The sequence below is a fragment of the Esox lucius genome, chromosome 21 (genome assembly GCF_011004845.1).
Source record: "Esox lucius isolate fEsoLuc1 chromosome 21, fEsoLuc1.pri, whole genome shotgun sequence".
NCBI classification, from domain to species: Eukaryota; Metazoa; Chordata; class Actinopteri; order Esociformes; family Esocidae; genus Esox; species Esox lucius.
This window is the reverse complement of record NC_047589.1, coordinates 11,892,819-11,918,055: the sequence shown is the minus strand read 5'-3', so window position 1 is coordinate 11,918,055 and position 25,237 is coordinate 11,892,819. Positions and strand designations below refer to the sequence as shown.

General features: G+C 46.3%; 1 protein-coding gene across 5 annotated transcripts in view; it reads left to right on the top strand.

Moving 5' to 3' along the window:
* The window catches only part of LOC105031120 (cadherin-6), a 59,378-nt gene that overhangs the window by 24,034 nt on the left and 10,107 nt on the right, over positions 1 to 25,237 (top strand). For 4 of the 5 annotated variants that reach the window (XM_010905371.5, XM_010905372.5, XM_034289404.1 and 1 more), the window contains 9 exons: positions 1,603 to 2,013; positions 11,576 to 11,870; positions 13,791 to 13,910; positions 16,089 to 16,256; positions 18,393 to 18,580; positions 20,184 to 20,437; positions 23,507 to 23,643; positions 24,223 to 24,344; positions 24,615 to 24,732. In XM_010905371.5, coding sequence (XP_010903673.1) covers positions 1,780 to 2,013; positions 11,576 to 11,870; positions 13,791 to 13,910; positions 16,089 to 16,256; positions 18,393 to 18,580; positions 20,184 to 20,437; positions 23,507 to 23,643; positions 24,223 to 24,344; positions 24,615 to 24,732 — 1,636 coding nt within the window. In that variant the 5' untranslated portion in view covers positions 1,603 to 1,779. Of the gene's footprint in view, positions 1 to 736; positions 752 to 1,602; positions 2,014 to 11,575; positions 11,871 to 13,790; positions 13,911 to 16,088; positions 16,257 to 18,392; positions 18,581 to 20,183; positions 20,438 to 23,506; positions 23,644 to 24,222; positions 24,345 to 24,614; positions 24,733 to 25,237 lie in introns of those variants that run through there. The other variant, XM_020045003.3, reaches the window with a different exon arrangement.

Sequence of the window (25,237 nt, the reverse complement as noted above, 5' to 3'; positions counted from 1 at the left end):
ACGATTTGCCTCATAAGGGGAAAGCGGGGTTGAAAGCGCGCATAGCTTAGATGGCTAGAACAAGAGAAAGAAGACCGGTAGAGTAATGGATGAGCTACACACACGCAGACACACACACTCTCCTGACCGTCCTGCTGACGATGCCCTGACAGGACATTTCTACCTCTCCTTCACCCCCTTCATCGCTCCCTCTCGCCGTGTTCCCTGTCTTTCTGCCTGGTCTGACCCCGCCTGCCCCATTACTCCATCCTCCCTCCCTCTCTGTCTCGACCGTCCATCTCTCCCTCCCTCTCTCCCTCCCTCTCTCCCTTCCTCCATTCTTTCCACTTCCTGCGCGCAGGTCAAAGCGTTTAATTCGGCAGAATGTCCAGACCCCCCCCCTTTATGTTCCCCGAGATAAGCGGGGCAGCCATACAGCCGTCTGCATCTCTCTGTCTCGGCCAGGTTTGCCTAGCCGTGCCCCAAACACGGGCCCGCGTTGCGCCACGTGCACTACTCCAGGAGGAGCATACAGGCGCTGGTCAAAAGCAGTGCACTAGAACGACATTTGGGACTGGGGCCGTGTGTAATAGGGACGGCAGTTCTGCTAGTCTCCCGTGTGTCCACTGATAACCTGGCGTCCAGACCCCAGTGGTACCACACCATCGGCCCGGAGAGGACCCAGACAGGATTAATGAGCAGAGAAAGAAAAAGACGTTCGCCCATCTCTCTTCATCCCGTTCCATTTCCTCCCAAGAATGTCTGCGCGACGGTGCCTTTGCGGATTGTTAAGAAGGGGGGGGGGGGGGGGAGAAGGCGGGGGGAGTGAGAGGGGCAGGGAGAGACGGAGGGCTACAGGAGGGCTGGGGGTCCGGTGGAGAAAATGGGAGCGAGTACTTTGTGTGGCGCTGTGTGCTCTGCGCTTACATAGCGGGCCTCTATTGTGTGTTTTGCAAGCAGCCTTTTTCGCTTCGTATCTTTACATTGATCTTAAGGTAATAAAGTCGGGCTGACATTGCTCAGGGTTTCGACAGCCCGCTGCCTCTGATAACAAAGCGTGTCCACACCGATAGTTTAAAAAGACACAACAAGCCGAACGTTTAGACCCAGCCGGCGGTCCATTTGACTCATTTCAGTTTCTTAAATGATCCATCGTGTTTGGCCCGGCCACCAGTACACATTCTTGTTGATAATAGATGTGTTCAATTTTAAATCTTTACCGTGGCGTGTGGACAATAACATTTCTGGACACTGCGCCAAGAATGGACTAGGTGCCTAATGGATACATTGAGATAATCATATAGGAATCCAGAAGGTCATCAAGAGACTGATGTAATAGCTTATTATGGGAGTTATGATAATGAAGGTGTAATGCATGCTGTTCTAGTCATGTACTACATGCCCAGCCACCGAGCACATAATGTCATGGAGGAAAGGGAGAGAGCTGAAAGCGTGCATTTCATCTGCATTCATTCTATACTATGGATTAGTTAGGACTGTATTGACGAATGTGACATAACTGGTTATATAAATACTGTGAACTGGGCAGAGATATTCTACGGCATCCTGAAGTACCACCATAGTAAGGTGTTCTAACAACGTTCCGTGTGTTCTTCGTTCTAGACACTGGCTCGGCCCCAAAAGCATCCCCTTCAGATCTGGAGCCGACTCTGGAGGAGTGACCCAGTGACCAAACCACTGACCAAAGGACACTGATCACCTCACACCAACCACCCAGAGCGGAAGAGAGCATCGACCACGAAAGCCGCCGCTGAAGCTTGTCCGCTGGCCTGGCAAGCCATGTCGAGAGGCAGAACCATCCTCCTGCTGCTTGTCGCCTGGGCGTACCTGTGTTCCCACGGGAACGGGCTGCGCTCGCTGAGGAGGATCACGGCGGGGCGCCAGGGGGGGACGGGCTTGACGGGACAAGATGCCAACGGGGTGCCTCTGAAGCGCTCCAAGCGTGGATGGATGTGGAACCAGTTCTTCCTGCTGGAGGAGTACACAGGACTGGATCACCAGTATGTCGGCAAGGTACCGTACCGCCTACAGTCTTGTTGCTCTTCATCTGTCATGACTGAAAAATAGGTCGGCTGGTTGAACGGTAGCGGCATTTGCCTGTAATAACAACACAGTACAATTATATACAGGCCGCATGTTTACCTGCAACGTGCTACTTTTTGCCCCTAGATGCTAATGCTGGTTCAGTTTTTGCCCCCACTTCCCCACTAGTGGTTTAATTCGGGACTGGGGGAGGGGACGCTGATCCTGGATCTGAACCTAGGGGAACCTGGACTCCGGAGCGCTGCCTCCGAGGCTGAGTCGGATGCTGTCTGATGTGTTTAGCGCTGACTGTCAGTTTTGTGCTAGCTCGGCCCATGTCCACTCCACTCATATCAAAGCCTCCTGAGGCGGTAGCGGAGTAGCTGCGTCCTACAGACGGACACATAGGTTTCTTAAGGCTATTATTTGTCCAACGGAATGAAAACACGCCGTCGACCTAGATACCATTGCGGAGAGTAGGCCTATAAAGACGATCAAATGGTTGAGAGAGTCAAGGAAGTCAACATATCACTCTGTTGGCAATGACAGAAACATACTGTAATTGAGGGTTATGAAGCGTCCCATTCAAGGTCAGGACGACTGAATGAGTGATGAGGAAGAAATGGGTTTCTGCAAGGATTGGGATTTGTGCCAAATGCCTCCCCGTTTCCTAGAATACGCACTACGTTTGACTGGAGATCCGGTCAAAAGTAGTGTACTGTTTAGGGTAGAGGGGGCCATTTGGGACACGGAGCAGGATAAATAGGGGCTGGTTGCTTTGCATTCGTGCCGTGTCGTCAGTCTCTCCGTCCGTCCGGAGGATAGAGCCGTCCAGCCCAAATGAGATTCCACAACATAAAGTCATCCCAAAGCGAGGCTTGACTTTCAGCCTCGCTCCTAAAAGGATTACACAGCTCGTGAGCGAACGAAGCGAAGGAGGAGGAGAACAACAAATAGGAGAAAAGAAAAGTGAAAAGACTGATGAAAAAAGTACGTACTAGACGAGAGAAGGAAAGACACAAGGAAGATGGAGGACAGAAAATGAAACGAGGTACAGGATTGGCGTAGATCAGAAGTCAGTCACTGAGGCCAAAATCAAACCACTTCTTCTCCTTTGAGCACTGAATGATGTGGTGGCTTGTGCTGTAACGTGTGAGTGCCTAATAGACAGAGAGAGTATATGAATCAGTTTAGCGCACACACGTATACACACACACACACACACTGACGGCAACAAACCCTTGAGCTGCGGCGGGGCTGTGGCCCTTCCTACTGAAGATAGACATCATTAAGGCATCAAGCCATGAAGGAGTGTTGCACTTAATCAAGCCTCTCTGAGTGATGTGTGTTAGTTCTCAAGTGCACACAGATGGCGGGACATTTACTCTCGTCGCACAACAAGCACACATTGCACAAGCACGCGTGCGCACACGCACACACAAACACGCGCGCGCGAAAACACCCGCAAAGACTTTGAAGCTCTTCAGCCAGTTGTCTTATCTGATTACAATTACTGTTTTGTTAATTGCTTGATAAAGTTTTAGTGAGGAATGGGGGGGGGGGCTGAAGGGGATTCATGGATTTGGACTGAAATACATGAGAGGTAAAGATGGAGGGGCACCAGCTGAATCTGTCTATGCCCAGGTATAGCTCCTTATCCAACACACACACACACACACACACATATACAAATACACCCACAATATAATCACAGGCTCTGAAAAAGAGACACAAAAGTGCAACCTCTCGGTAAGGTTGACATTCTCACAGCACTGAGCAGCAGAGCTTTTCTTAGCGAAGGAAGGAATGAAATGGGTGGGTGGGTGGGTGGGGGGGGGGACACAATGGCAGGGGTTTCATAAACAAGGGATGAGGCCCAAACACTGCCCTACGCGCGGTGCAGAACCAACCACGGGGTCTTGCTGGTGGAGACACAGTGAGAGATAAAATGATAAAAGCACTGCAGTTGAATTAGATCCCCCTCTTCACCCTGCTTGTGCCCTCTTTTCAACCAGTTATTCCATTTAAACTCCATTTCCAGAGATACTTTCACAACTGCTTTATCTGGGTCTGAAGTGCTAACAAATGAAATCACATGAAATCTTACCCCGAACAAAAGGGGGGAATAAAGCAGGAGCAGAAGAACAAAGGAGAAGCATGAAAGGAGGGAGAAGGAGAAACAGAAACGAGAGGAGAAGTAGATCAGTCAGTGCTGCTTGTTTACCGACTTCTAAATTGCACCCTATTTGCTAGTGCCTTACTTTCACAATATATCTATAGGCCCTTGTCTATAGATTGCACTCTAAATTCAGAATAGGGTGATATTTGTGACTCCAGCCTCAGTTGTTATCTTAGCGTGTGTAGGGACCGGTTGGTTGGTTTTACTGGAGGACGAAAAGAGAATCATCGTACACTGAGTCTCATTAGCAGTCGAGCCGCGTATTAGCCCTCAGAGGTCCTGCGCTGTCACTGGGGGAGAGTTTTGTTTGCTTATTTCATTATTTCCCTGCTTTACCAAAGGGCCCACTCCCAGTGAAAAGGGCTAATGGCCTGTGGTTGAGGAGTGTTTGTGCTGTACGATCATATCTCATAAAGTATTTACACACCCTGATAGGCCCCGGTGGTTTCGCCGGGCTCGGTGGGTAGGGTCTCCCCGCGCATCCAGAGCAATTCATTCTGTTCTATCCATATCCCTGCCGACCCCGCGGCCCCCCTCTGCCCGACCCTGCGGTAATGGCCTGGAAGTCAGGGGAAAATGACAGAGACATAATGCACCGGGCTAGGCCACCTCCCCCCGCTCGGCCTGGAGCGGGAGTCAGCAGACGCCTCGAACGGGCGTAGCCCGCCACCCCCAAACGCAGCCCCCCCCCCCCACCCCCTGGGTCGGAAGTGGCGCGCGGCGTGTGGAGTTGCAAGGCGGGGGGGGGGGGTATGGTGGGTCGCTGTTCAGGACCTGCCTGTTGGGTATGAGTGGGGAGACGGCCATTTTCAGAGGCCCTGGGGGTGGCGATAGGGGGGAGGGCGGGGGCGGCTTTGCTCTGCTCCTGGCCATCTTTTCATGCTCCCTCATCCCCAGCTGCTCACCTTGGCTGAGAGGAAGGGGGTAGGGGTTGGTAATATGGCACACACACAGAAGCTCTTTCTGTATCCGCGCCATGGCAACGTCTCAGTCTCCGGCAGAGACCTGGAGCACACATTTACTGTGTTTGTTGATTAGGGCAATAAGCCTGTGTGTGTGTGTGTGTGGTGTGTGTGTGTAAGAATGGGGGGGGGAGTAAGAGAGAGACAGAGATGGCTGAACTTCAATGTTCATCCCCAATGTGTTCTTGCGTGTGTGTAGTGCTATCTGAAGAGTGATTGGCTAAAAACAACCCAAATTTGGTTATTGTACAGTATAACCCAGAGCTGGTTAAATAGTGGACTCAATATATTCTGGGCTGTTTTGACCAAGCCAGGTGGTTTGAGTGAATAATCTACAATGGTATTATTTTACTTTTATGCTGGGTTTGACCGAAGGTGCTGAGTATTTTTTTATGTAATCCTTCATTGCAAATTTACATTTCTGTTGAATATCTTTGCAGATTACATATTATAATATCAAATTCATTATATTATTTATAGATCCCAACATTAGGATACAATGGTGGGGTATTAATTATTCAGATATCCCAACATTGGGATGTGCATAGGCTCTTGAGAAACTTGCAAGAGTCTCTGTTAGGACACAAAAGTGTATTTTTAATCAGTATTAACATATGATTAAAAATACAACAGAAGAGGTTTCCCAGGTGGTCAAATGTGACTCTCTGAATGTCACGTCCTTACTAGATCTTCTGAACTAACCAACCGTGTCATGTCACAGTCACCCAATACACCCAGCATCAATAACCCAGAAGTAAAAAAAAAAAAAAAAGAAAACCTAACTGACCAAATGTCCGCTGCTCCGCCGCTGATACATGAGAGGAGACCAGGAAGTGGAGATGTCTGAATAAGATGCTACTGGACCATCCCAAATGGAACCCCATTTCCTTTCTAGTGTAATACTCCTTGGCTTTCTGATGGATCGACACCAGGCGGTGAGGGCGGAGGATATCGCCTGACCTTCGGTACTCCCGGTTCATCCATGATGAGTCGGCCATGTACGGCTTCGACTCAATCGTGAAGTGCGCTGCTGAGATCGCAGTGCTAGGCCCGGTTTGCATTCCGGAGTCACCACCGACGTCTCTGCCGAGAGGGTTTGAAAGCTTAAGGTCCCAACGCAAATCGCTGAGTACGCGAACGGTCGAACCACATCGGCGCGGTGGCTAAGAATGCGCGACGGCGCCTCTTCACCCCGAATAGATGTGGCTCCTCCCTTTCACCTCCCACCATCCAGAGAGCACTCGCAGGCTTCGTCACCTCCCGCCATCGCATGGCTTCGCTCCGTTGGGGGGGGGGGGGGGGCAGCTGGACACACAAGCTGGCTGTCCTGCACAGGGTGTCGCAGAAAGGCCGCGAAGATCATCATGGTTCTCAGCAACGCTAGCCACGGGCTGTTCCCCACCACTGCCATCTATCAGAGACAGACAGTTCAGGAGCATCACAACCGGGATAACGAGACTGGAGAAGAGCTTTTATCCACAGGCCATCACACTGTTAAAGTAACCATCCTGCACTGCAGTAAGCATCAAATAGCCCTTTTGGACACACACATGAGAAACACACTGCCTAGCTCATTAGCACACAATCATCTGGCACATATTCAATCACACACTCTCCAAGGGGGCGCAGTTTCTGTCACACACACATATATATTCAGCACAAGCATATACACTATAAGTCCCTGCTGATAACTTGGGTTAAATACCGGTCAGCATTCATTTGCATTCTGTTTATAAACCGTTTTTGTCTTCTTCGCTGGACAAAACTGGCACATTTACGTGAAGACCATTTGGATTATGGATTAAATAGTTTATGGACTTTCTGAAGTTGTACGCGCATGGACCTGCAACAATAACTGGTGTCACCAAGCTGTAGATACAATTAAATGTGAATGTATTGAGGATGCGAGTAAAAGATGTATGAAACATGAAAAGGGGTTCAAATAGCTAAACACTTTACACAAGAAAATGTATAATAGCTAAACACTTTGTCAGAAGTAATGTATTAGTACAATAAAGACCCAGGTAATACTGCTAAGAACTAAGTCTCAATCAGCTGTGGAATCATATTTGTGTCATTTTGTTCCAGTAGTTCCTTTCTTTGTTCTGAATTCAGTCAGAAAATTAACATTTCAAATTAGAAGAGTAGTACAATTCAGCTGCAAGGTAAGTCCAAATTATAAAAAGGTGTCCTCAATTAAAAGATAAGATGTTTGAAAGACAAATACATGAAATAGAAGAACAACTAAAGACATCCTTAAAATGTTATTGTTTTATTTATGTGTAATATTCAAGTGAAACGGTTTATATACAAATGTGCAATTCCAGTTCAGGAAGACTAATTGTAGTGTCTGGCTATAATAGCAAACTTAATCTCAATTAACTATACATAGGAAATAGGATATGTTTTGGCATAAAGTCTTAGTGGTTGGCCTAAGGGCCTTGTCTTAAACCATACCTATGCCCTACAGCTCTGTGATACACAAATGGCAGACAAATTGGTCTAGACTGTGACATTTGCTGTGCAAATTGCATTACGAGTATGATGTTCAGATTCATGGAGCTTCCAGAATCGGTTGCCTTTCTGAAGAATATTATTGTGACCTCTGGATTGTGTAAAAGAAAACTATAGAGTTCCTAATCAAATAGAGCACGGATGCCACAGAGAACATAAAACCACTCCTCAAAAGGCCAAACATCTCCTATAGCGCCGATAGCTGTTGCATCGAAGCATTGTCCTCAAGTGCATCTCAAATGGGATCCCTATTTCCCTATATAAGAAACCCCACCAAGCATTCCCCCGGTCAGTCAAACAGGAAAAGCGTCAAAACAGACAAGATCTGACTATGCCAGCCCCGATGATCACCGGATATGGCAGCGGTTGCAAACAAGCTAGCTAAGCCTTCTGTTCCTACTTTGAGGAAAGCAGCAGTGAACCATGCAGAAGAGCGCCAGCTGTATAATCTGGCAAACCATAACGGACGCTGAGTAAAACATTAAAACAGGTTAACATTTGATATGTAAGTATAGGACTACTATCAAACGACCTTCATCCTGAAGCACTCAGATGTCAAGTCATGTAAAAGTATTTGACATGCTGGATCAAATCAACACCGTCTTCCCATCACCTCTGACACTCGGGATCCACTCCAGTGAGCATACTGGCCCAGCAGATCCTCAGATGGTTTTCACGCCTGGATGTGTGAATGGTTTTTGCTGCCTACAGTTCAGCAGTCAAAGCTACAGGGCCCTCCCGGCTTATCACTATTCCCAGGATCCTGGGAGTGAACACATCCCTCTGTGACTGCGACCTGGGCTTCCTGACAGGCTGCCCGCAGGTGGCGAAGTCAAGACAGCGCCTCTTCCCTTTTAGGACCGAGAAGGTTCCACGTGGGGCTCCACAGATCCTCAAACAAACTGTACAGCTGCACCACGGAGAGCATCTTGACGGGCTGAGCTACGGCTCGGTATGGATTCGGCTCCACTGACAATCACAAGGGCCATACCGGCGTCTCATGACCGACACCAACAGCAGCCTGAACAGCTTCTGTTTACAAGCCACCAGTGTGCTAAATAGTTGACGGAATCACAACCCGGAAAACACCCAGCACTCCAACAGTGACTCATTTCACACCGTGAGTTTCTCAAGACTCACAACCTCACACACTTCCACAGTTCTCCGGACGCAAATGCGGCCCCACTCCCAAGAGTCCCACACTGTTTTCCACTCGCCTCTACAAAGCTGTTCCTGCTGCCTGTCAACAGTCAGCCGGGCCACTTCATTCATCCTCCTCTGATGCTTTCGACGAGAGGGGCTGCGGTTTATCTTTAGCTCCCCGATCTGTCAGTCAGGAGGCGTTCCTTCTCGCGTGGCACGTCATCGCGGTGGGGTATTTTGGAGGAGCGAGGATTGCCCCGCATTGACGTGTGGAGGACGTCTGGCGGCCATGTGGCTTCTCTCTTCCCCCAGTGACGCTTTAATTGAATTCTCGATAAAAATTGATCAGGTGCCATTGTGGATTCAACGTCTGGCTGCCAGATTGATTTCCGGGAGTGGTTTCTCTACTCATTTGAATTGCAGGGACCCGGGTGGGTGGCCGTAAATTCACTTCCACCGTAGCAGACGGCCGGGGCACCGGGGCTGACTGAAAGAGGAGAGACAGAGGGGTCACAAACCTTGGTGTAGTGAGCAGTAGAGTGGGGCACATGTTCGATACGCTGAGCTGGTGGTGTAAAAGACTCCGATTGCTCTCCCGCTGTCCATAGGAACAAGTTTAGACAGCGTACCGTATGTCTTTACAGAGACATACTGTCTTTACAGAGACATACTGTCTTTCTGTCTTCCGTCACACAATGAGATCGATGGACTCTATGGTTATTAGTGGGCGACAGAATGAGCATGCAGGGGGCAAATACTGTCACAGTGTTTTCCATGTGACAGTCCACACTGACTGCACAATCTAACATACCCCATCTGTCCAGCACCAGAAGCTACCAAGTCACACCACACATATGCATGCACACACACACACATACTCGTTTTTGTAACTTGTGGGGACCAGAAAAACAAAATTGCATGCTCCCTTGCCTTAATCTTAACCCTAAACCTAACCTTAACCTAACCCTAATCTAAACCTAACCTTATGTTTAATAAAGTAACATTTAAAACTTACCTAGATGTAATGCCTAACCTTAACCCTAAACGTAACCAACAACGCCTGGACCTGAAAGAAACCCCAATTCTAACTAAAGTTAATTGTAAGTTTGACCCTTAACCTAAACCCTGAGACGGGAAATTGACTTTTGATTTGTGGGGACCAGACAAATGGCCCAGGATTTACTGTGGTCATGGGGACAAAATGACCCCACAAGTGAAGAAAACCAGACCACACACACAAACACATAAACGCGCACACACTTCCCGCAGCTGACAGACACAAGCACACACGTGCAGGTACTGCTGTATGTACGTGGAAAGATGCATTTGGTCATTTCTACTTAATGTTGGTATACATTTCACTTGTATTTTACTTGCGCTGAACTTCAAAATGATTTACACCCTTAAGAAAGACAAAGAAAATACAGATTTTTTTTTTTTTTATCTGTAGATGTTGTATTTAATAAATAGATGTGATGGTATTTTGTAAAATAACTGATTGATTATTTTAATGCTGTACATGTTTTTTCTCAAAAGGACGAGAGTTACAAATTGTAATCTTGTCCTTTTGAGCTCCAATTTGGTGCAACGGTGAAATGGCAAGGGGCAACCCGTCAGTTATGGATTTGGCATTGAAAAGACATCATACCAACTGTAAAATATGGCATTGGATCTCTGATCTTGTTTGGTTATTTTGGTTCCACTGGTCCTGGGGCTCTTGTTAAGGTCAACAGCATCATGAACTTTACCAAGTGCCAGGACATTTTAGCCAAAAAACATGTCTGCCAGTATGCAGAAACTTGGAAAGGCATGACTCCACCAGCAAGACAGTAACTCCAACCGCACATCGTCAAAGAAATGGCTAGGAAATGGTTAATTCACCAGAATAATACTACTGCAAAATTACACTTTTCACAAAATAAAGTGCTTCTGAGTATTTAAATTGCTTAGTAAATTAATTCCATGGTATTTTTACTCATCTTTACTGACCGTTTCAGTTGTTTTGGAGGGGACTGTATGTGCACTTTGTTTCTGACTGTGTGAAAACATGTACCTCTGCCCTTTGGTTTCCTCTGCTTCTGTCACCATGTTGCCTTGTCCTTGGTGATTCAAATAAATAAAAAAGTAAGCAAAACAGCAGGAGGAAGAAGACAACGTCCAAATTACACCCTATTCCCTAGAAAATGTCCAAAACAGTGCACTGTATTGGGAATAGAGTGCCATTCAGAACACAGACAGCATTTTGATGAGTTCCCGCAGATAAATATATTGAGGGGATTTGGTGGCTGAATTAAAATGTCAGAGCAAGCTAAGCTGTTGTTCATGCAGAAAGAGGGAGGCTTTCAGGAGAGGGCACACCACAGAGGGTTAGGGGACATTTTGGAGAGGGGATGAGAGAAGACCCAAAGTGAAGAGGCACTGTCAGGTTCCTACAAAGGGCGTTAGAGACGTCTGATCTCCCGAGTCAGTGAATGGCCAGCAATACCAACAACCAGCCATTTTTGCAACGTTTCTGGTTATTAAAAATACAATTTGCGTCAGTTTTCTCATTTTCTGCACAGCACATTGTGTGCATAGTAATGTGCTGAAATGAGGTGGATTGAATCTTTAGGAACAAGGTGATTAGGGAAGGATTTTGACAAATGTGTTTATTTATTTGTTTATTTATTTTGGACTATTCATAGCAAATTGTTTTTAACAAGGGCTAGGCTTACTAAACCGTTTCTGTCCACTTTTGCTTCTCACTGGTCCACAGCTCCACTCGGACGGGGACCGAAGTGACGGCAGCATACGTTACGTCCTAAGTGGCGACGGAGCCGGCACCTTGTTCGTAATTGACGAGAACTCCGGAGACATCCACGCCACCAAGAGGCTGGACCGGGAGGAGAAGGCTTACTACACCCTCCGGGCCAAGGCCGTCAACAGGATCACAAACACCTCCCTGGAGGGAGAGTCCGAGTTCATCATTAAGATCCATGACATCAACGACAACGAGCCCAAGTTCACCAAGGACCCGTACTTTGCGCATGTACCTGAGATGTCTCCACTGGGTACGTATTAAGACCTACACCCTAACCCCCGACCACACAGAGAGTATGCATGTCCCTGCGATGTCCCTGTTGGCTACGTATTACAATCACATCCCCGAATCCCTTAATCCGTAATCATTTCAATCACTCTCGTCCTAGTCCTAACGTTAATTCGTAGCCTGACCGAATGATTTAAAACGGGGAGCCTGTGAATCCTCATAAAAGACAGGCCAATGCAGTTAGTGGTATTACTATATGCTAGTCCCGTATCTCCAATGGATAGCAGGATTAGACGGCTTATGATTGGCGAGGCGGGATAGAGTTGTTCCAAACCAACACCTATCTTACTGGATCAATGAGGGCTTTATCAATCATAATAACAAGAGAAGGGATTGACAACGCCCCCGTGGCCTTGCTCGACAGTAGTGCACTACCTAGGAAATAGGCTTCCATTTGGGACACGGGCGCTAATGAGAGTGATTACAGGCCATGCATTGGTTTATTGCAGCAAAACAAACAAGGTGAAGCGGTCCAATGAGGCTGATTATATTGGATAGTTTAGCTAATCTTTTGAATACACTTTTCAGTGTTCAGTTACAACACATTAAACACAGGGTGAAACTGTCTACATTGCTGTGTGGTTAATGCCAATAGTTGAAATTTCCATATTACATCAGTCGGTAGAACTGTACTTCATATTTCCTTAGTGGAAAGCCAGGACACTGCATGTGAACTCCACCACAGAGAACAATATAAAGGGAATGCATTGTAATTAAAACAGCAGCAAAATATGTTGATGTACTATATGCTAATTTTTTGTATAGCGCTCACTTCTGGCCATAGAAGTTTAAATTTTAACTTCAGTATTATTGTTTCTGGGTCATTAAATTACACTCGGGGGGTGAAAACAAGAATGCTCATCAGAAAACGCAATTTCACGGCACCTCATAACTTCTTTCCGTCCAGGTTATGTCATTACGAGTGACATTCATGACAAAACTCAGACAGGTGACCCGGTCTCCCCTCTCTAGGCGGTTGCCCATAGCAACAAGCAAAGTGTAATGTCCCAGTCCGGCCCTTGAACAGGGACCTTCTCTAAACCGGCCTAATTTGGAATCTTTATGTATAAGAGACTAAAGGGAACGCTAACTTCAGACAGCGATGGCGGTAATGGAATGGATGGAATATGCGTGTGAATGAAATCGCCACGGGACTGTATCAGTAGAAGACAATTGCCTTTAATGAAACGTGCCCACTAGTTTCACCCGTGCCGTCCTTTCATTGACAATGAATTAGGACAAGTTTCACTTGGTTACCATTCCAACTCCGAACCATCGCATAATTCTATATTGATGCTCATTGCCATTAAATATTTCTACTCAATTAATTCTTCTTATGCATTTAATGAGGCAACACGGGGTGCCGCTAGGCATGGTTGGAAGGTACCATTTGACTAACACTTCGCACTTTTGTTTCCATAGAATATCATTCTCTGCCCCTTTGATACGGAAAATGGATCACAGCCATAGCCTTGAATCAGATATACCGTTGTTAGATACGCTAATAGGTTTCTAGGGGTTTCGCAGGGAGCAGGGCTGTTAGACATTATCTAGTATGGCTGCATACGCTGCCTGGGAGAGGATAATGTAGGAAACACGTCGGGGGAAAGAAATAGAATGCGTCCTGAATTGCGCCCTATTTCCCAAGTCCACGACTCTTGTCCAGAGCCACGTCATGAAACGTAGTGCACTTGAAAGTGTTTCCGTTTCCGACGCAACCGTGAACTTTAGCTCAGATAACTTCAACGGGAGCTCGCTTGGTGGGTCGTCCTGGATCTTGCGTTATCGGGGCAGTGTTCTCCGAAGCCACAGGATGATATCCCACGGGCGTCACACTGCTCACCGTGTCTCTGTCCCACCCCCCACCTTTGTCTTTCCTCAGGGACGGTGGTGATGCAGGTGACGGCGACGGACGCCGACGATCCCACGTACGGCAACAGCGCCAAGGTGGTCTACAGCATCCTGCTGGGACAGCCCTACTTCTCCGTGGAGCCCAACACGGGTCAGTGTGGGCGAGGCTTCCGTCAGCACCTCCTCTTTTGTAGACACTAGTATTGTCAGTGCTAGTATTGTAGCATGACCCTCTACGGTCTGGAGATGGTATCTCCACGGGGTGGTCTGAGAACGCCCACCTCACTGAACTGTTATCCAGCGTCTGAATGGAAACCAAATGTACACTGAAAGGGATGCTGGTTAAGGAAAGTCCGGCACGCCCCCATTACCACAACTGTGTGTGTGTGTGTGTGAGACGCGCCACTGTTCACCGCTGCTATTAACTCCTGTGTCAAAATGGAAAAGACATGAGAGAAAGGAAGGGCAGAACCTCAGCCAAGCATCGCCTTTCAATCCCGTGGCTCAGTCATCACTGCTAGATTTAATCATTTGTAATGTCTGCTTTGGACTGGATCCCGAGTGTGTTCTTTGCTTAAACAAAAGGGAAATGGCAACAAAAAAAAGCCATTGGCAGATTAGCGAGGGGCTTAACAGTAATATGCTTTATCCCAGATGTGCCATGTAAGCTGGCTTCCCCCCTACACAATCTCTCTCCTTCTCCCTCTCTGTGTGTGTTTTATCCCTGGTGTGTTTTAATGTGGATGCTGAATATTTAATAGAGAATGAAAAAGAGATTGAATGAGGAAGAGTAACGAAAACAAGAGAGGGATGGTTTCAAACAATATACTGTATCTAGGGATAGAGATAGAGAAGTGGCTCTCCAAAGTATCCACCCACTTTGGACTTTTCCATTCTTTATTGTTACAACATGAAATCAAAACAGATTTAATTAGGAATTTTTGCCACTAATATCACAGTGAAACATTTTTTACAAACTCTTCCAAATAAATTACAAATAGAAAACCACTAATAATTTATTGCATGCATAAGTACATAAGTACTAAGAATTGAGAATATACTGTAAATAGATCTAAATAGACAGAATATACTGTACATAGAGATAGAGAGAATCTAATGTACACAGAGATACAGGGAGAGTTGAAAGATAAACAAAGTTGAATGATACATAGGGTGGAGAGATGCTATGTTCAGAGATGGTGTATTAGCGCACACGCGTGCATGAACATGCGCACGCACGCGCACACACACACGCATACACATCACTGTCTACATCTTTGAGTATGGTTTCCCCCTCAGCACTACTCAAAATGGATTAGCATGTTTTTCAGGAGAGCTTTGCTAGCTGTCCTTCAGCGAGTGAGAATGTGCTTTGTTAGGGGAAAATGAACACTGCTGCACCTTCCCTCAGCACCTTACAAACACGCAAGCCTTTGTGCCTCACTCTTTCTGCACACAGAGAGACATACACACACACATGCGCTACACCCCCCCCCCCCCCGCCACATCTCATGTGATAAAAGAGCTGTGGGAGAGTTTTATAGCCCTGCGCTCACCTTGCCTTTCACCGACGCTGCTCTGATCCAGGGTTGAGTGATGTGCCAAATCAGCCCTCACATCCCCTACTGTTTGATATTAAATGAATTTCCTCTTTGACAAAAACAAAAAAAACAAACAGGACAAAGAAACAAAACAAAAAAATAGACTGGAACCCGTAAGCTCTTTCGACGCTATTTATTTTATGTTATTTCGTCCGTCCCCCCCCTTCTTCTGTATTCTACTGTAACGGAGCCTCTGTAGTGGTGACGCTTCGACTGTAGAACTTGTAATGGACGACAAAAGCCACAGAGGCTTAATGTTTGACTGCCAGTAGGAGAGGAGAAGGGAGCCGAGAGCTTTTAATGTGCGGTCTGTTAGAGCTTTACTGAACCTCTGTCCACATGCATGGAACCCAGCTGCACTGTCAGCCACTGGGAGATGTCTCCATTCACTTCAGTGACTTTGCGTCTGAGCGCCTAAGACATGTATACAGAGTTCTTTTGTGCGTCACTGTGCTTAAATTTAAAGCAGCGATACTAATTTGCATGCATATGACAAACGCTGCATTTATGGAGAGTGATTAACCAGTGGTTCGGGATGGTAGGAGATGGCCTCGTCTCGCAATGGCAGCGAGTTCACCTCTTCCCCTGACGAGCTGCTATCCGCTGAGTCATCACCAGCTAAAGAACAAGACACGCTACATTCCAATTACATTACAAATATTGTCACGAAACACAATACTGACCGGTGTACTGACCGACGCTTCCAACTGTCTTTGCTCTCCCTTAAGGTGTGATCAGAACAGCCCTGCCCAACATGGACAGGGAGACCAAGGAGAACTACGTGGTCGTGATCCAGGCCAAAGACATGGCTGGCCAGATGGGGGGCTTATCGGGGACCACCACTGTCAGCATCACCCTGTCAGACGTCAACGATAACCCACCGCGTTTCCCCAAAAGTGAGTTCACACACACACGTGCGCGCGCTCAAACTCACTCGCAAACACCAGGTTCAGAGTACGACCCCCTTTGTACTGTACCGGCCTCTGCCCGAGCAGGAAGCCTCCATCTGCTGGCAATTTGAAAATGAATGTGGATTATTCTAGCCGCTGGTGCGATGCTTTTCCGGTGCGTGTGTTTGTGTGTGCGTGTGTTTGCGGCTCTCTTGAAGACCGGGTGTAATTAAAGCGAGCCATATGACAGAGGGAAAGGTCCCTCACAGTGCATGGGATCAGCCTGCTAATCCCTATTAAATAAAAAGAGTCCACGCTGGGATTTCTAGCCTTCTCTCCCGCTCCCTCTTTCCTTCTAAGTCAATCCCTTTATTTCTCTCCCTCGCCGTCGTTCCGGATCTCTCTCCCTTTGTCTCTCTTTTTCTTGCTCTCTCTTCCACTGTCCTCACACTCTGTTTTTCTCCCACTCCCCTTACTTGTCCTCTGGATCCGAGTGTTTATTTTGCCGTGCGTCTCTCCCTGATTCGCTCCCACTTTCCCTCTCAGCCTTTTGTTGTCCCACTGCTGGTTGCTCTTCTGGATGCATCTGGCAAAGCGGCTGCGTCAGATTGACTGATTACTAGTGTCATTTTGTTTCCCCTCAATAACTGCGCGGTGTAGTGTGCGTTTGTGTGTGGGGTGTGTGTGTGTGTGTTTGGGGGGGTGGTTAGAGATGGTTACAAAAAAGGAGGTGAGACCAGGGAGGAATAGTGTGTGGGGGGGAGGGAGCAAGTGGATATTGTGGAGGAACACCCCAAGGAGTACAGGAGAGTGTCAGTTAGCGATATCATTGTTGTGTCATAGACAGAGGCCTCCTCCCCTCTCCAGCCGACGTTAAACACATGCTAGACTGGGAAACCTCGCCAGCGTTGGATGTGTGTCTGAGTGCATGCCCGCCCACTCCCGTGTGTGTTTGTGCGTGCATGGTTGGCTAGTAAAGGATTACGTGTCACAAGAATTGCGTGACTTAATCCAATTACAAAAAAAAAAAAAAACACAACACAATCAGCCTAAATTACATTTGAAAAAACAAATGTAATCCGCATTACAATTGCATTTGTCTGATTATATTTGGGATTTACGGCGTCTACTGTTGAAGAACATTCAAGAAAATGTGGTCAGCATTGCCGTCGTTTGGCGCAACTTCGAGACTTGCTGCTTTTGGCTTGAAAGCAGTTTGAATGAACAGGTCATTTCTGAAACATTTACACCAGACACTTGGTTCAGTCGATAGTTGTCTGGGCTATCACGTTCAGCATTTCAAAATGCAATTGCTGGAAAAACACTTTGAAAGAATCAATTGCTAGACAGCATAGAGATATTGGTGGTGATTGAAGCTGTTTTTAAGTGTAATGACAAGATATGTATTGGGATTGACATCAGTAAAAGCATCGGGCTTCCTCAGATTCGTACTCTGAAATAGTTTAAAGGCGAATCCACGGAGCGAGTGACTTTGACTTTTCTTCTGTTCCGTCTCGACTGATCTCTTTACGGCGTGTTTAGACATCCCCCAAAAAACGAAAATATCGGAAACCATATTTTCACAGTAAAATATGTCAGAAATATGCCTCCGTGTTAAAAGTAATCCAAACGTAATCAGACTACATTAGTTGTTTTAAATAATCTAAGGGATTTGGTATTGTATTCATGTATATTACATATTCAAATAATCTGCCCAGCTGTGTGTGTGTGTGTCTGCGTGCGCGTGTGACAATGACCTGCAGACCCAGGCTTTGCCAGAATGCTGTCAGCATGTCTTATAGGAGAGTCAGAGGTTTCTGTCTCAGCATCCTATCAGTAAAACACATCCACCCAAGTGCAGACTAGGCTAGCTATTTATTTCAAAAAGTATGATACAGTAGGGTGATTTAATTAGCCAATGCATGAATTGATCCATCTTCTACCAGTTAATCATCCGTCAAAAATATCCATGTGACGGTTAAGATATTCACAATGAACAAAAGTACACATTATTGATCGATGTTGGATATAAGATGGACTCATCTTCCCAGAACGTGGATCCAGGTGTTGGAGCTTTAAAAGATGAATCTGTCTTCCTTTTCAACCTGTGTTTGTCTGTCTGCGTGCGTGTCCTGTCTCCAGGCTTGTACGAGTTCAAAGTTCCGGAGTCGACAGAACCAGGTTGGACCGTGGCCGTGCTCCGGGCGACGGACGCTGACATCGGCAGGAACGCCGAGATGAGCTACCGAATCACCAGCAGCGACAGCCCGACCATGTTCGACATCTCCACCAATAGGAGCACACAGGAGGGCGTCGTCACGCTCAGGAAGGTTGGTGACAGGCTGCCTTCCAGATTATGACACGGACGTTTCGGAGTCCTCTCGCCATTCTGACAGCCACAGTGCATTTTCTGTAGGACCACATGTTGTGCAAGTTGTCCTACTATCCCTCCACTAGTGAAGGAGAGCCAAAACTTCAAAACATAGTAATAGAATGTGCTGTGTTTTTCCGAGTGACGCTGCCCGCGCGCACAGACCAATTCTGAATTTCACCGCGAGCCTTTAGGGCTCTGGTATGTTTTAAAGTATTCAACAGAATCATCTAATGATGCCCTCTCCTAACCGCGGTTTCAAATCGATCACATTACTTCAATCAGATCATTATGGCAGAGAGGACGAGTGCAGTGGAGTCCTAATGATTCTGGAGGGATCTTAGCTCTGTGTGCGCGTGTGCATACAGTCTGGTCTACATCCGAGCCTACTCCAATTAAATGGCTTGTCTAGTAAAAGGGCACGCCATTTCTCCTACCCGGCTGTCACCAAACAACACAAGTTCACGTTGACATCATCAAACCCCTGTCTGGAGAACGAGCAGAGCACAAAATCAATCAGTGACTTATTGAGTATGAAGGGGGCATATACAATTACTGTATTTGATTGATATCAAATGCGGTGCAGATAGAGGTCTGTTGAAAGCTTATTGGCATGGAAAAATCTGTACGGATGTATTTACACACACAAACACTCTTCTGGTTGAATTACTGGAGGCCTGGGTTTTGGCCGACTCACAGCTAAAGTGACATGTCAGAAGTGTTCTATGCAGGGAGTCTTAGTGTGATGACACTTTTAAAGGTGAAGCATCGAGCCAGAGGTTTCATCCTGATAATCTCTCCTTCCGTGTGAACTTGTAAACTACTCCCTTCAAACGGAAGAGTTTAATAGGTTTTACGCATTAGCTACACTTAAGGAAGTTTCCAAATACCAGTGAATGCAGGAAGGAGAATCAACAAGAGAGTGAAGTATGAAGTCAACAAATGCACCCTTCAGGAGAGAGCAGACTGGAAGGCATCTGCTTTCCAATTCACCTGTGTTGCATGCTCCAGTCATTCCGTGCGAGTGGGCAAGATGTTGGAATAATGTTTGAAATTTAAACCCTAAGATTCACAAGGGCACCTGCGACGTCACGAATGTGTGTGAGTGTGCGTGTGTCTCTGCGTGTGGATATTGCTTGGACATGTGTTGCGTGTCACGTAATTGGTTTGTGTGAGGGAGGGGCGGGAAATGACATGTAGTGCAGGTCATGATATCTGAATGTGTTAACTGGCAAGGAGTAGGCGAGTCACAGGGAATCAATTCAACCGTTGATTGAGTGTGAGTGTGTGCGTTGTGAGCGTGCGTATGTTTTGTGTGTGTGTGTGTGTAGTTTAGATGAGGAGTGTGTTGCTTGTCACAGGATTTGTCTGTGTCCAGAGGTGTGAGTGTGCATGTGAGCTCCTAATCCACTGTTTACCTCCCCGGTTCTCTTTGTCCTGTCTTTTCCCTCACTCCCTTTGTCCCTCCCTCTCTCTTCCTTTCCTTTCTCTCACTCTCTCGTCTTGTGTCTCTCGCTCTCTCTTCTACTACTTACCCCCCCCCCCCGCTTGCTCTCTTTCAGCCTCTGGACTTTGAGAAGAAGCGGACACATACTCTGAGGATCCAAGTGGAGAACTCCAATCCTGACGCGGGGTTCCTGCACTACGTGGCGACCACTGACGAGGCGACGGTCAAATTAATCGTTGAGGACGTGGACGAGCCGCCTGCATTCGACCGGTTGAGCTACGTCATGGAGGTCAAAGAGGACGCGGACGCGGGTACCATCATCGGGTCGGTCAGCGCCGCAGACCCAGACAGCAGTCGCAGCCCTGTCAGGTAGATACCAGACAAAAATGGCGCCGGACCGACAACAGTCATACACCTGTGGTCAACAGACCTGGTTAAAAAAAAAGCACTTTGTTTACTTTCAAATACTTTCCTTTAACTCAGTTAAAAATACATCAAAAAAACAAAACAAAAAATAACTCCTGACAGGAGCACAGGCATCAGCCTAACAAGATCCCGCCTGGAGCCACAGAGACTTAAAAAATACACTTCACATTGTCTCAAGCAACATTTCAGCTAAAAACAATAAAGACTACCAAAGGAATGAAGACACTTTGAAGAAACAGGTCCTTAAAGGGAAACTTGAAAAGGGACTGAAAATGAGAATAGATGGTAACTCACCACACTGGCAATGCAGTGATCACAGAGAGACTGTTGTCCTGGAGTGGCTGCCTGGGGTAGAAGTCAGTGCACCATTTCACTGGTGTCAAATATGATATCATTCACTTTTATCAGCGTTCATTGGGAAAGCTGTTCCCTGTGGCCATTAGACGCTATAGGAAGAGATATGGAGAAAAGCCACACACTTCATGACTCAGTGCTTAGGATCTGACCACATAACCGAACACGCTCTAACACTTAAATGCATCAAGGAATTATGAAGTCATGCTGTTTTGACTGTAAGCGGCGAAAAAATTGTATTCGCTGTAACACCTTTCAAACACATTAACACGTTCACATGGTGTTTAGGCTTTAAACGCTGTCTGGGGGTGTTGTACTGACAGTGTAGGGTGCATGCCTTCCCAGTAAATGTGAGATATACCGACCCGTGACTGTGTTTCTTATGACAGAGACACGGTGGTTGCATTCACTGATTTATCCTCCTGTAGCCGTCATTAAGTGACCGCTTAATTGAATTACATCTCATGACCTGGTCATCTTCAACACTGTGAAAATCCTGCCTTGGCGGTTAAGGAGGCGTTACTTTGGCAATTATCTGAAGATTCACATTACATAGTGAATCCTCACAGCAGGGACAATTAATAGTGGGGTTAGCACAGCATTCTGGTCCAAGCTAATTTCACCAGTGACTTTGATTGTTCTTTTTTTTTTGTGCAGAGCCATCTAATTAGGCCAGGTCAAATCTGGAACATATTTCAATGTGCATTTCATGATCTGACATAATTGTTGTCTAGCAAAGGGACTTCAGGGCATTTTTCTGACACGGTCAGTAAGCATTTTTAACAAAGAGACATTTGAGAACCAAATAAGCAGTTAGCTTTAGTTGACCAATCGGCCAAATCATTGAAAATACTCTGAATGCCCATCAGAATGGGACACATCAGGTCAACAAGTCCCACAATGTTAGTTTGTAAAGTTATTAGTTATACCTAGCAGGATTCAGAGGATATTGTACAACTGGAATATCACCCACACCATTTATTCAGAATGTCTGCTATTGCATTTATTAAACTAGAAGACCAAAAGAATCTTAGCAGGATCAGACATTTCCGTACCGGATCCAACCCCTTACTGATTGGAGGTTTTCATTATTTATCGTTGCATAGTTTACTATAAATTAATCAATGCGCACAAGGAAACGTAGATATAAAAATTATCTTAAAATAAACCTGAAACAAAGCATGCTGAGATTATGATAACGGAGCCCCTCCCATGTCTTTTTCACTCCTCTTGGGAAGACAAAGGTATCTTTGTTGTGCATTTCTGAAGCTTCTTGGGCATTCGTTCAGAAGTGTAGTTACTGTGGTATATATATATTTTCACACATCCTTGGAAAAAATGGAATGGATGGGTGAGTTCTTTATTAGAGAAGGCCTCCCCCAGCCAAGGGAGCTGAAAGAACCTGTCCTCTCCGGGACTCGGTGTAAACACGGCCAGCCAGGTATAGGTAATGATGCACCACCCCACAACCGGACACATCCATCACAGCCCGCCCCCTCCACCAACCTGCTTAGTACAGCCCATCCGTCGTCACATTAGCACGCAGCAACGTACAGTCAAACACACACACACATAGACATATCTGGTGTAATTAATCAGGGGAGTGGCATGACCTAGTCCGCACAGCGGTTTTAACAAGCCCCGGTGTACCGCAGGATGCAAGAGGGGCAAGCAAAGTGCGCGTGCGTGCGCTTATAGACACTTAAACACTTGGTGCCGGTAAACGACAAACAAAACGCTGTCTGCGGACAAGCGGAGGAGAAGCGAGAGGAGGTTCGGAAGCGGGGGTCGGAAGTGTAGCGGTGCATGTCACCTGGGAGACTGAGGCCGCGTCCACGTCCCCGCCCACCACCCCTCCCCCGGGTCGGCTTAACCTCCCTCCGCTGCCAACCCCTCCTTAACATCCACGGCTGTGTTCCAAACGGCATCCCTGATCCCTGTATGGAGTGCTTCTCTTCAGCACATCCACTATAGCCGTTGGTCAAAAGCAGTGCGCTATAAACAGGACACAGTGCCGTTTGTTACTCTGCCTATGTCCGCTACTCCATTAATCAAACTGATGCATCGCACTATTCCTTAGGAAGTGAAGAAAAACAACCCTACTAGATAACCTGTGTGTGTGTGTGTGTGTGTGTGTGTGTGTGTGTGTGTGTGTGTGTGTGTGTGTGTGTGTGTGTGTGTGTGTGTGTGTGTGTGTGCGTGCGTGTATGTATATATGGGTTTGTGTGTCTCTAAACCATTAGGTCCCCCTACACCATGATAGCACAGATAAACATTTTCGGAGTCGTTCTATTTTTAGCAGAACGGCCGGACCTCTTCTGTCAGTCATCCAAATTGCTTTTAAATTGGATGATATACTACATGTGGCGGCGTGATTTATCGTTGTATTCTGCCTCACTTGATTTCCGTGAAAGAAAGTGAGAACCTTTGCGCTGGTTTGTTTTCCATGCAGATACAGGTGCTCGATAGGACCATGGGCGGATGTATAGGCAGGTGCACGATAATCCTGTGAAAGTAAAAAGGCTTGCGTTTGTTGTTTTGTTCAGCGCTGGCACTCCGTACGCTACCCAAGGACGCGGTGCGCCAATGACATGACAGGAAGTGAGCATGCTTGTGGTTGTTTTGAGCTTTCGGGTGATAGTTGATGTCTATGTGCAGGTACTCTATAGATCGTCGTACGGACATGGACAGGGTGTTCAACGTGCATCCGGGCAACGGCTCTGTGTTCATGCTGAGGACTCTGGACAGAGAGGAGAATCCCTGGCACAACATCTCCGTCATTGCCACTGAGTTCAGTAAGTAGGATGTGGTTTGTTAACGCACATCAAGAACACATCTAAATTAGCAATATACAACTTTTATACAACTTTTACATTTAATCGAATTTTCACATAATCCTTAATCTAATATTGACCTCAGGACTAAACATTGCCTTAAACAAAGAAACCTAACCTTTAATCTAACCCTAGCTGTAAACAAATTTATTTAAAAAAACTTACCTTGAACCTAATCCTGACCCCAAATATATGTTTTTCCCTAATTCTTACACCTTTGGATCTTACAGTCTTATGCTTGGGTATAAGGTTGGATTTGGGTTAGAATTAGGGTTAAGGCTATAATTAGGGGTAGGCATTAGGAATCAGGGATCAGGAATCATGGTCAGGGGGAATAGTTTTGACCAGGGAATAGGCTGCCATTTGGAAGTTGCAATATTTAAATATTTCGGTGTGTGTCAGTGAACTACTTCAAAACCTTCTACTTAAAAGTATAGGAGCTGTTGTGTTGGCGTTGGTGTATCAGCAACACAAAGCAGATGCATCTCCCAGTGTTCACAGAGATTTTGTTTTGAATGCTTCTGTTTTCACTTTCCCCAGACAACCCAAGGCTGATGAGCCGCGCACCAGTCTACATCAGAATACTGGACGTGAATGACAACGCCCCTACCTTCGCCACTTACTACGAGACGTTTGTTTGTGAAAATGCCAAGGCTAACCAGGTAATGGAAGACAATGTATTAGTATTTTAACAGTACGGCAGGTCTTCTCTCTTAACAGTAACATCCCCATCTGTTATGTTCATCAGTGAACACATTCCTCTATGAAAGGCAATGACGAAATACTAGATGGTGTTCATGTTAGCTCAGAGATACCCGTCACCTTGAGAATCTGCCCTTCTTCCTTGACAGTCAGGGTAAAGACATTACAAAACAATGCAACACTGTTTTTTTTTTTGTTTTGTTTGATCAAATTTCCCATATCCTTCTCAGAGGATTCAGACAGTAAGTGCTACAGACGCTGATGAGCCTGTTGGTGGACACAGGTTCTTCTTCAGTTTAGCACATGAGGCTTCTGGGAAAGCAAACTTCACCATCAGAGACAACAAAGGTATGTGAGCTCAGCTGTAGAAGTGAATTAATGGTTAGAGTATTTGATTTGGTTTATTCAGAAAAAATTTATTCCACAGCAGCCGTAATGAGAATTTGAAAATCTCACACAGTAATATTTATGTAACTAAAATGTCATTGAATATGTATTACCTTAAACCATTTCAAAATGAAACTTATTTGTAACTTCAGGAACATTAAATAACTGTCACAGGTGTTGTCGAGGTGCGTGTGTCGAAATAAGGAGCCAAACGCAGGGAGGTAGTTTCACTATCTGTTTCTTATCTTATTTGAAAAATGGCACGCGTAAAGAACAAGAGCGCACAGGCGCAAAATAAACGTGCAACAGCTTCACAATAGTAACACCAAACATAGAACAATACCACACAAAGACAGCCGGAAACACAGGAACTTATATATGCGATCTAATGAGGGAATGGACACCAGGTGCGTGCAATAACAAAACAGAACAGTGCCGTGGGAGGAGGAGCGGCGTGGCTAGAAGG